Source organism: Ostrinia furnacalis, unplaced genomic scaffold (genome assembly GCF_004193835.3).
Source record: "Ostrinia furnacalis isolate ACB-3 unplaced genomic scaffold, ASM419383v2 OfSCF2155, whole genome shotgun sequence".
NCBI lineage: Eukaryota > Metazoa > Arthropoda > Insecta > Lepidoptera > Crambidae > Ostrinia > Ostrinia furnacalis.
In genome coordinates this window covers 217,188-229,765 of record NW_021132394.1, presented here as the reverse complement: position 1 = coordinate 229,765, position 12,578 = coordinate 217,188, and the positions used below count along the sequence as shown (strand labels likewise).

At 37.4% G+C, this 12,578-nt stretch overlaps 1 protein-coding gene across 1 annotated transcript; it reads left to right on the top strand.

The window, feature by feature from the left end:
• The first annotated feature begins 5,752 nt into the window (after window positions 1-5,752).
• Window positions 5,753-12,532, top strand: LOC114354728 (uncharacterized). The gene is made up of 8 exons (XM_028307267.1): window positions 5,753-5,911; window positions 5,990-6,123; window positions 6,293-6,403; window positions 6,685-7,345; window positions 8,086-8,263; window positions 8,795-8,986; window positions 10,071-10,178; window positions 11,403-12,532. Exons 1-8 carry the CDS (start codon window positions 5,875-5,877, stop codon window positions 11,668-11,670), a joined length of 1,689 nt encoding a protein of 562 aa, XP_028163068.1. The 5' UTR covers window positions 5,753-5,874; the 3' UTR covers window positions 11,671-12,532.
• Window positions 12,533-12,578: the final 46 nt, after the last annotated feature.

The window sequence follows — 12,578 nt, the reverse complement described above, 5'->3', positions numbered from 1 at the left end:
TCACCAGGACGTTTTTACCGACAAAAAACGTAATTATTTTAAGTTGTGCAGTGTAGTGACGAGAATTAGACCCAACACAAGGTTGGTTTTAACAACTATTTTGTGCAAGTGCTCGTACATTTTTATTATAAGCGTTGTGACACGACGCGTAACTTTGACCCATTTTTAGCTCCAAGTTAACGCGCGATGTTAACCAGTAGCCATTTTTTTTACCATGTAGTACCCCTGTACGACAACCCAATCCGCACACAATATTCAGCGTAGTAGTAGTAAAAAACAAAAGAGCGGGCAACCCCACCCCTACCACGCTGTGGGCTCGGTGTCCGAGCGGTCTCATTATATTTAGAGAAGAGATGACATTGACGTTTACCTCCAGGGAAGAAGATATAGAAATCTTCGGGTTGGGAGGGAACTTAAATCTCTTCGGCGAAAACAGGATAATTTAGATCGAACTTCACTTGGTAAGTTCGTTTGATCATTCAATATGGGTGGCTAGATACTTTGCAAGTATGATTACTTATTTAAATTTCATTGTTTGGTAATTGCGCGTTTTTGTTATGTGCAGTTTATGACAGAAAAATATGGTGCTGTTTTGATTAATGAACACTGCATTGAATTGCCCAACTGAGTGCAATGAGTTTTCGTAGACCACGTGGTATGATCTCATACAATAACCGTGCACATTTTGAACTTTTGTTTACGACTTTGGTAATCACTTTTAACAAATCGTGTCCTTTAAATTTCTAAAAACAAAAAAAGCCAATCTAATGTGCAACATTATGAAAAAAAAACTACACACATCCATTAACACTTGTTTCTAGAAAGCACATCGTTCGCATTCCACATTTAACACTACTCTACACAATCTAAGTCACTATTTGTTACATTTCACCGAATGTTACGCACTCACCATTACATGGTCGAAAATGGTAAGTCCGTGCGTTCTGTGAAGAAGCTGACGTCAAACTGCCGACTGTCTTTCGGCATGCATTCGATTTTTGAAAACAGCTGAGACCGATCAGTCGGGACCCTTCCGCGCATGTGTGAAGTTCGATAACCTAGCTCCGATTAAAATGGACTACCTGGCCAGATACACTGACTTGAATGACACTTTTTGAGTAAAAAAATAATTGGAACGTCAGCATTTTTCCGCGTCGCGAGTTATCTTATTGCTGAAAGCCGCCATTTTAGGTCGCGTTTTCGCACTGCGCATGCGGGGTGTTAAGGGCAAGGGTTGCTTGCAGACGTCTACGGACGGTCTAATAATAACTTCCACGAGGGTCAACCGAGTAATTGTGGACAATGTTCACCTTTATAGCATTCAAGGAATGTTTTGCAGCTTTACTGAGAATTTGTTATAGTTTCATGAAACGCTATTTTACAAAAAATCTTAATCTTAACGAGTTAATAACACGCTTCAGATATTTAAATAATAATAACGTTTAAAAGTTTTCCACCACTTATCTTTTTCCGAGAAAACATGAAATGCTTCATTAGTTTTATGGTAGTTTTGTTTATGTAAAGCAAACATTCTTTTACGGTTTTGCATTCCGAGCCCAGTCTAGATACGTTTCTCTGAAGTCACATTATGTAGGTGTGTACATATTTTTTTATGATTCTAAGGGAAGTACCTACTAAAAGGAAAAGTTACTGCGTCCATATCCATAAGTTTGTTTTCTCAATTTTGATTTTTTTTTTCAGTGAAAGTAATTTAACCTTCGGCAGGCAACACTTTTTTTGTATACGTAAAAGGCAACAGGGGTGACCAGTCACCCCACAAATATAATTTGAAATAAAATAGCTTTGTAATGAAAAATCAAACTTATTAATGATTAGATCTATTACTTTGTTTCATTATAAAACTAAAAATGCTTTCATTTAACAATTTATATATTTTTAATAAATTAATTTGTACATAAAGCACCGTTAAAGCAAATATCTTTTCGATTTTCAGGGCATGAGGGTAGTTGACATTTTATACGAGATGTCATAATTTTTTTGTTCAGTTTTCTTTGACACAGCACTCACCTTGCCTGCTTCTATAACTTTGCTGAAGGTGCACCCTCAGGAGGTCCCTAGTTCATATTTAGAATGCCATGTGTAATTGCTCTATAATTCTCGCATCTCTCGCAAGAGTTACTATATTTCGTCGAGCTGTTTGACTCCAAGGTGATGAAACCAAGAAGACCAAACATGTCTGTTCTTACATAGTAGCACATTTTGTTTGAATTGTGCTAGTAGAACGTCATCGTCGTAACAATTTTTCGCTATTGGAAATAAAGACTTCCTCCTCCGACTGAACTGAGATATTGTCTTCAATTTTGGAAATCTTAATATCATCTGAGCAGCGTTTATCATAGAAATTGACATCAGCAAGTCTATAAATGTATTTTTCGATTTGACCATCCGAAAACAAAGCCATTTTTACTCCAAAACTAATAATTTGCTTTAGCAACACGAAAAAATAAAGTATACGTAAAAGGCAACAGGGGTGATGAGTCACCCCAGCAGTGTCAAAATATCAAAAACAGGAAACTAACGCGATATGTTGACGAATGCGGCTAATAGCTTTCCCTCTAATTAGAGAATAGACCAAACGACAGAAAGACACAACATCAGCAACTAAACGTATCAAGACTTTTTTGAACTGGTGGGGTGACCAGTCACCCCTGTTGCCTTCCGAAGGTTAAACAAACACATTAAGAGTTAACTTATTCAATTTAATTAAAAAACAAGCATTCATTTTTTTTAAGACAGAAGTAAAAATAAAACGTAAAATTACTAATCCGTTTATAATTAATAGTACCTACCTACTTAGTAAATTGTAGATTCACTTTTACGAAACACAATAACAAATTATAAATTCTAATTTAATCTACTACAAATATTATCTTTCCGGTCTTGCTTAACTCATTATTAGGGTACTGGTATATTTTTTATGTTTTTGTTTAAAAAAAGGCGCCTAGTTTCATTTTTAATGTGAAGTCGATTAATTAAATTAATAATTTTGTCAAAATGACTAGCTAATAAACTATATTTAACTTTAATGGCTATTAATAAATAAATAACTCAATAGCGTCAGTATGATATAAATACAACATACTGAACCCTTACATTTATGTAAAGCAGTTTATGGTCTTCGCTTTTTCACGGCTAGACGCCTCTTACACAATGAGATGATGATAATAAGCAGTGTTATTGAGTTAACTTTAAAAAAGAAATAAACAAAACCTCAAGAAGTTTTGCTGAAGTAATTACAAACTCTACTTTATTGACCTTCGCTTACGCAGACGTGAAAATCAATAGTCTCCGGTCAGCGCTAGCTTGATTTGTAAGATGTTGTGCCTACTCAGCAAAAACTTTTCATGTAAGTAACCTCTACATCAGAGCCACAGTAAACATGCTACTCAAATGCCCGTTTTCACCATAAATCCACAGTTTTTAAGTGACCTCTATGAAAACAAAATGCCTGTTATGTGTTACCATAGGGGTCACTTAAAAATTAGGGATTGATGGTGAAAACGGACATTAGCTTACGATCGGCGCTTTTTAGAAGCTGAAAGCAGCGACCAAACACTTAACACTGCGTGCTCTAAAAACGCCAAACATGGCGATTGAGTCGCTTTTCGGCAGCTCGATGCATTTCATAGCATAGCACTAGGACCATTTCATAGCCTTTCATAGCTGGCTATGAAATGGGAAAAAACCCATTTTGAAACTGGCTTCAAACTGACAATCTTCGAAATGTTCGAAACTTTTTTTCCAGTCGTTAAAACGCGCGATTCCAATACTGCGTCACTCCGAACGCATGAGTCGCAAAGTCGCGGATGCTTAACATCTCTGCTGTGGACTTTATCTATTTATAATAATATAGGTATTATGTGCCCTTATAAAATAATCAATCCAGATACCTACTCATGACGTAAGTGTTCATCTTCCAGCCAGGTACCTATTATTTAACTTTTTAGGTCAACCTTAGAATAAGGTATAATACTTATTCCGTCTCTACCTTGTCAGGAATTCATGTCAAAAATCTCCACAGCAGAAACATGACCCTTTCTAATTTACCCAGGCGGATTTGGTCTAGGTACAGTCTACACTCCCTATGCCAGCCAGACGGTCTGGGGAGGCACGTAAGGCTTGGGGAGGCACGTAAGGTTTGGGGATTCACCTTTAAAACCACACTTTGCTTATAATGGTCACTTGAAATAGAACTTAAATAAGTCAAAGTCAAAGTCAAAATTTCTTTATTTGTTTGGACTAATAAATAGTTCTTACAAATCGTCATTTTGCTCTTAAGGAGCCTCTACATGTCTCATAATCTTTTTACCCTACCAGCGCTTCGAGACCAACATTTGGCAAGTGCTGAGAAGAAGCGCCGCAACAAACTCAGTCACCACTGTCTGCCGGTTAATATAAATAAATAGAAATAGTAGTAGTAGGTACATTCGATTCAGGAGCAGTTCACTGAATTTACCATGCATTCTTGTATGGTGTATCTTATAAGAATGGGTATACAAGATTGCGTGGTATATTAAACAAGGTAGTGACGTGCTAATATCTAGACTTACATATTAAGATACTAGTAGAAATGACTCGCATACATAAATTTGAATAACTTGGATTGACCAGTCCCCGAAAGCAGCGCCTGTTCACAGACATGACGAGTGAACCAGCCATCGCTTCACTCGACCATATTAGAGGGAATGTAACGACCCGCCTCACTACGCCACCACCCCAGAGACATTTTAGTGAGAATGACAATTCCAAGTTATCTCTTTAAAATAAAAAACTAATAATAAAGCTAAGTAACAGTCCAGATTGAGAAGCATGACACTATAACATTTGAGAAATTATTATGAGTTTATATTACTTTTCATTTTAATTCTTTTTAGTGCGAGCATAAGAGGACCATAATCCTACTCCCAGGATGACTTATCATTAAGAAAATCTCGAGTTGTATAATAGGCTTTTTTAAGCATGTGATCTTTAACTATATCTTTAAATTTATTATACGGTAGCTCTTTATATTTATCAGGGACTTTGTTATAAAAATGGATACCTTGTCCCATAAAAGAGGCAAACACTTTATTAAGTATTTATTAATGTACCTATTTAGATTTTGAAGTGGGATCTTGACTTCATGAAATTGTCGGACTAATCACGCATCACACTGTGCATCTATAGAAGCATTTCTTAAGATGTTCATAAAGTGATGTTCTGATCTGACCTACTTGCGCATCGCTTCAATCGAAACAATTTGCTTGCGTAAACTATAAAAATGAAAGGCACAAATTAATGTTGTGAAGGCTTTTGTAACACCATTACGAAAAATAAAATAAAACTGGCGAGCAATACAAACCTATATTCTTAAGTGGCGAGTACCTACTTAGGAATTGTTTGGTAATGAATGTTATGTGATCTCAGATTTAGGTACAATTTATAGAATCCATAAAAGGAATTAAAAAGAACCCATCAATTCGTTATTTTGCACTTTTGTTATTATTTATTTATGAAAGAAAATGCAAAGAGCTTGGGGAAAAAAATCTAAAAGCGACATCTAGTGAATTCAGCATCAGTTATATAATTAGTTTAGTGCCATCTAGTGGCGAGTAGACAACTTATTTTGCCGTGTCAGAAAGTTTATTTAATATTTAACAAATAGTTTTGGTTCTAAATTCGAGATGGCGCGACAATAGCAAAAAGCATCGACTTGTCAATGGAAGCTGACAAACCACAGACAAATCAGAATGTCAACTTGTCAAGAAAGTCAGCAAATGTCAAAATACGGGCAACGGCTGGTGGTATTTGAATTTTCTATTTCTAAATATTTTCAATAAATCAGACGAAACAAGTAATTAAATGTAATAGAAAATGGACAAGACTAAAACCCAAAATTCACATAAAAACCGTAAGTTCCTTTACTAATCCCTAAATGCAATAAATTGAGAAATAAATCCTGTTCTAAAACAAACATATTTCTTTTTAGGTTTTTTGAAATTATCTCTTAAGAAAAACAGGAGAAAAGAAGAGGAAAATAACAAAGCGAATCGCAGCTCCGACGTTATATTACTGGAAGAATCTTTTGAGAGATTAAAATCCGACTTTCCTAGAAAATTGAATGTAAGTTTATCTTTCTCAGTTCTCTGTATAAAAGCAATATAATTATGTATTTTTAGCACGTTTACGAAGATTTTAAAAATTGCGTGCATATTCATTAATTTTCTACTTTATTACTGGATTTAGTTATTTTTTTATAAGTGTTTCTATGTTTGATGTTTTGTATTTTCAGGGGACACCAACAATATATTCTCCAATAGTTATAAACGATTCGACCGAGTTGTCTGATGAATCCTTACCAAATATAGTGATCAAAGATAAGGAACCTAGCAAATTTGGAAATGTAAGTCATATTTTTTATTATTTTTAAGTCAAATTAGTTATTTTGAAAATACCATGTTGTCATTAAATATTTCTACAGTCCAAAACAGTACTTTACAGAATATATTTTAGTTAGATCTAGTTCCTAAAGATACACCAAAGTGTAGAAAATTATTATGTTATATTGAATGCAAGTTTTAATATTTTTAATGTTAATAGCTAGTTTTAATCATATTTTAAAAAAAGTCATTCCATTATTTGCTTAAGTCTATATTTACTTAACTTTGTAATAATTTTTTTCAGGTTTCATTTAACAAATCGATAGAAGAAAAATCACCACAATGCGCAAAAGAATCCAGACCCAGCATAGGTGGTTGGTCACCAGCGCAGAGTATTATTTGTGCCTCACCGAGGTACCAAACCGTACCTTCCACTCCTCGGGACATAGCTAACGAGTCACTTGAAGAATGCTCTCTGAAGAAAATTCAACAATCCCAAAAGAAGCTACTGAGCGATCTTTACGGAGAAACATGGAAATCGATACCAAAGCTATTTAAAGCCATATCTAAAAATTATGAAAACTTTGACGGTGTATCCAAAAAACTGCAGTTTGACGATGACGAAGACAAAGAAAATATCAGACATGACTTGCAACGCAACAAAGAGTTGTACCTTACCGGTTCAGATGCTAAGAAAAAGTTTGGTAATTTTTCTGAATCTGAGAAAAAATCGAAGAAAAAATTATACACGGAGAAAGTTCCTAGCACCCCAGACGTCCCGAAAACAAAACCCGTTAGAACCAGAAACGTTAACAGTACAACAAAAAAGGGAAAAGCAATGTCCGTGACAGAATTAGTAGAAATTATGAAGAAAGATGTAAACGAAGTGACTAAAAAAGCTGAAAATCTTTGCATTACTCCTACAAATGATGTCAAGAGGCTAAGTTTCGTAGGGTCTTTAGCAGGTATGATGTTTTTAGAATTTATTCAGTTAGATTTTACAACGATATCCTATTATTATAGATATTCGTCCAAGCTATAGAAAAAATAATAATTGAGTATTAAGATATAAAAAAAACATAATTTAGAAAACATTGACTTTGCTATTAACGCAAACTAGGTGGTTTGACATGATAAAGAATAGTGTTAATTTCTGCTGTAGTGAATCAGTGTCGGTGTGTTTTTTGTTATATCAAAAGTCAGCAAGATAACATGATTCATACATGACGTTTAACATACTAGCGGTCGCCCGCGACTTCCTACGCGTGGATCCCGTTTTACCCCCTTAGGGGTGGAGTTTCGTAAAATCTTAGTGATCTCTTACGTTCTAAAAGGAACCCCCATGCAAAGTTTGAGACTCCTAGCACTTATAGTTTCTGAGATTTCGTGATCAGTGAGTCTGTCAAGCAGTGACCTTTCGCTTTTATAGATATAGATTTTGTGATTATACTCAGCGCTATACAAATCCTGGCAATAAGTGGTGACTGAGTTTGTTCCGGCGTTTCTTCTCAGCACTTGCTATATGTTTGTCTCGAAGCGCTGGTAGGGCCCAAAAGATAAGGAGACATGTAAAGTGCCCCATAAGGGCTACATTTTCTACTGACGTTCATAAGTGCCACTTGTGGTCTAAACTGAATAAATATATTTGATTTTGATTTTGATTTTTTGGAAATACACAAAATAATCATCTTACCTTCATCTCCAGACAACGTCCCGAGCTGGCGATGTCACCCCGAAGCCTTCCAATACCGCGACAACTACAAACAGTTACGAGAGCAACTCACGCGCAGGTTGTATGCCGAGTTCAATAAGGTGGTGTTTGACGATGCGTTTGAGGAAGACATGCCGGTGGTGTGGGACTCCAAGCTTAGGAGCACTGCTGGGTAAGAAAAATATTTATACTTAAACTGTAAATCAAGCTAAATTGAAAACATTGGAGCAATAAAGAATTTAAATGTGCATAAGAAACAAATATCCTTCTTTATGTACCTATGACTTGGCTGGTTGAAGATAGTCCGTAGTGAAAATCCTAAGCTGCGCTTTTTTAAATAAATTAATATCCTTGGACATTTTACACTGCGCCTCTAGTTCCAAACTAAGCAAAGCTTGTACTATGGGTACTAGACAACGGATATAAACATACTTAAATACTTTTTTTGTAAATAAATACATAATTATACATAGAAAACACTCAGACCCGTCACAGAAATAAAAATTTATCATTTCAATTTCTGCCCGGCCGGGAATCGAACCCGGGACCTCTCGGCATAGTAGTCCGTTCTGCTGAACCACTACACCAAACGGCCGACGCCGCTTTATAATAATAATTCCTCAAAGAAGTACTGGTATGAATGAGTAATGTAGTTCAAAACCAATTTATGTATGAAACTAAATTACCTTTATCCATCTTCCAGCACAACAACAAACCGTCTCCTCAAGAACTCTCGTGGCGAGCGCAGACGCACGTCCAGTATTAAACTGTCCACCAAAGTCGTGGACGCGCCGCAACGACTGCGGGACACGCTCATACATGAGCTGTGCCACGCTGCGACGTGGCTTATTGACGGGGAGTTGAGAGCCGGCCACGGGCCATTGTGGCGCAAATGGTAAGACAAGACACTCACTCCAGCCACTCTTTTCATGCGAGGCGTTCTCTTACGCGAGCAACTCTCTGAAAGAAGTCACTCTGAAAAGAGTCACTCTCTGACGAGAGTCACTTTCTGACGCGAGTCACTCTCTGACGCGAGTCATTCTCTGACGCAAGTCACTCCCTGACGCGAATCACTCTCTGACGGGAGTCACTCTCCGACGCCAGCCACTCTCTGACGGGAGTCACTCTCTGACGGGAGTCACTCTCTGACGCAAGTCACTCTGACGCGTCACTCTCTGACGCGAGTCACTCTCTGACGTGAGCCACTCTCTCACGCGAGCTACTCTCTCACGCGGCTACTGTCTCATGCGAGCTATTCTATTCTCTCACAATACTCTCACAAGCCTCGCTACGCTATAAGAAACCGTCTCCTAAGAACTCTCGTGGCGAGCGTAGACGCACCTCCAGCATCAAACTGTCCACCAAAGTCGTGGACGCGCCGCAACGACTGCGGGACACGCTCATACATGAGCTGTGCCACGCTGCGACGTGGCTTATTGACGGCGAGCTGAGAGCCGGCCACGGGCCATTGTGGCGCAAATGGTAAGACAAGACACTCACTCCAGCCACTCTTTTCATGCGAGGCATTCTCTTACGCGAGCAGCTCTCTGATGGGAGTCACTCTGACGCAAGTCACTCTCTGACGAGAGTCACTCTCTGACGCGAGTCACTCTCTGACGCAAGTCACTGACGCGTCACTCTCTGACGCGAGTCACTCTCTGACGTGAGTCACTCTCTGACGCGAGTCACTCTGTCGCAAGTCACTCTGACGCGTCACTCTCTGACACGAGTCACTCACTCTCTGACCCAAGTTCACTCTCTGACGCCAGCCACTCTCTGACGGGAGTCACTCTGACGCGAATCACTCTCTGACGCGAGCTACTCTCACACGAGCCACGCTCACGCGAGCCACTCTTATAATAATATGCGAGTCACTTTCACGCTCGTACACGAGCTATGGCGAACGCAGACGCATCTCCAGCATCAAACTAATATATCTTTATACAGAGACCTAACTTCATTTATTCGGTATTTTCCAGGGCCACACACGCACTACGAAAGTTCCCAGAACTGGGCGAGATATCAAGATGCCACGACATGCAGATACACTTCAAATACTCGTACAAATGTACCAAATGCGGTTACAGGTGAGTTTCTTATTTTATTAGAACATTCAATTTGTAAATTATTTGGAACTATGGAATACCATCGAAATATCTACAACCAGTGTGTGTTACCAGTGATGATATACGGCTCAGAAACGTGGCCGCTCACTATAGGCCTTATAAATAAGCTCAAAGTTGCACAGCGTGCTATGGAAAGGACTATACTCGGTGTTTCTTTACGAGATCGAACCAGAAATGAGGAAATCCGTAAATGAACTAAAGTCGCTGACACAGCCCGACGGATTAGCAATATGAAGTGGCAATGGGCAGGGCACATAGTTCGCAAAACTGACGGTCAATGGGGCAGCAAGGTTCTGGAGTGGAGGCCACGTTCCGGAAAGCGCAGCGTAGGACGTCCACCCACAAGGTGGACCGACGACCTCATAAGGATAGTAGGAAGGCGCTGGATGCAGGCCGCTACCAACCGGTCATTGTGGAAATCATTGGAGGAGGCCTATGTTCAGCAATGGACATCTTATGGCTGAAATGATGATAATGATCGAAATATTGTACTTACACATGAATAACATAAGGCTTGCTTTTCGTGAATTCCGTGATAATATGCCCATAATCACTGCTTACCTGCTTATTGAGCAGGTTTCAAGACGCCATGTGGTCCAAACTCCAAAGCGGGTTGATCATACGACAACCTACTCGACAAATTCGAAGTGTTTCAATGTTTTTACATATTCATCACTTCACTGCACTTTGAAACACAAAATAACACTAGATTTGTACACTAAATTCCATTAAATATGAAAACTATTAAAACAGATCGACCATGCTTTCTGTTCAACTACCCTCCTCGGAATCACTGTCGTGGTAGAAATGAAGAGAAAAAAACTAAACGCCTGGCTAAAAAGTATACGCAATTACCATCCGATGTAACAATCTTCTCCTTTAATTTTAAAAGGCGTTTAAAAGAGTTCGTCCCTGCAAAATACAAGCAGATAAAGTTTTATTACAAAAAACTAAAACGTAAAACACGTGTTTAAAATGACATTTCCGTACTAAATGTCAATTTAAACATTTTTTTTTACTATTCGCGGATTTATTGCCGCGTTGATTCAATTTAAACATTGTTCAACACCCGTTTACCTTGTTAACCCTACTGTATTTACGTATAGTTTTTATCAAGGGTCCTTCTTATAGTATAAGTTTTGCTCTGTTTGCTAGTTTTAAAACATTACCTTTATTATTCCACAGCATCCAACGCCACTCGAAATCCATAGACACAACAAAGAAATGCTGCGGCTACTGCAGAGGCACCTTCGAGTTGATCCTAAACAAGAAAACCAAAGAAGGCCTGGTGGTATCCACTCCAGCTCGGAAGGGAGAAGTCAGCGAGTTTGCCAAATACGTAAAAGAGAACTACGGTTCTGCCAAAACTGGCAGGAGTCACGCGGAGGTCATGAAATTGTTGGGAGAACAGTTTTCTGCCAAGAAAAAGGTTAAATCAGTTGATTTATTGTAAAGGTTCATTTTAGCTACATTATGTTGTATATTTTTGTTTAATAGTGTTTTATAACAAAGGAGATGACTGATAATGTTTAATAAGTTTAATAAGAAGGTATGGCAAACAGTTGTATTATTACTAATTGTTCACAATCGTTAGCCGTTAAAAAAATGCGTCACGTAACAGGACACTAAACTTGTTTTAGTATGTTTGCCATAAAAGCAATGTTTAGCATTGTGCATCTTATTTTATAATTTTACTCTTGCCTGACAGTGGTGTTGCTTTTTCTGATTCATGACTTGTAAAAGATGAAGAATGTTTTTAAATTATATAGTTTGTATAACTTATACAACCTTATTTGTAAAACGTATTATAAAGTCACCAAACTGAGAAGTAATTATTATGCAAAAAACCCTATAATAACTGAAATAGTTTATGAAGTTATCAATCTTTGTTACCAAGGTGAAAATGCTACGAAAACGATACTGGTGCTGAAGGTAATAATTGCGTGTCTACCGAAATGTTATATCGATTTTATATAAACATTATTAGTACCGTAAGGTAAGTATATCATTTTTTTACGATTTTATGTTTGATAGAGAATTAATCTTATTCTCACGACTGATTATTTGTAGATAATCATTTGTAGACCATTATTTAGAGACCATTGCACTGGTGGCAATGAATTTCTGACTTTATTTCTTATAAAATAAAACACTTTTTAGGTAAATTTATTTGTAAAATTTTTAGCTGATCTTATCAATCGTGAAGTTAATGAATTTTGGCTACCAATATACTCAGATTTTGAATATTTAACTGAAATTGGAGAAAGATGTATAATTTTTGAGAAATTTATACAATTTCGAGCAACCGATGTATAATAATTTATAAAATACAATATTTTTAAAAATGAAAATTTTGAGGTA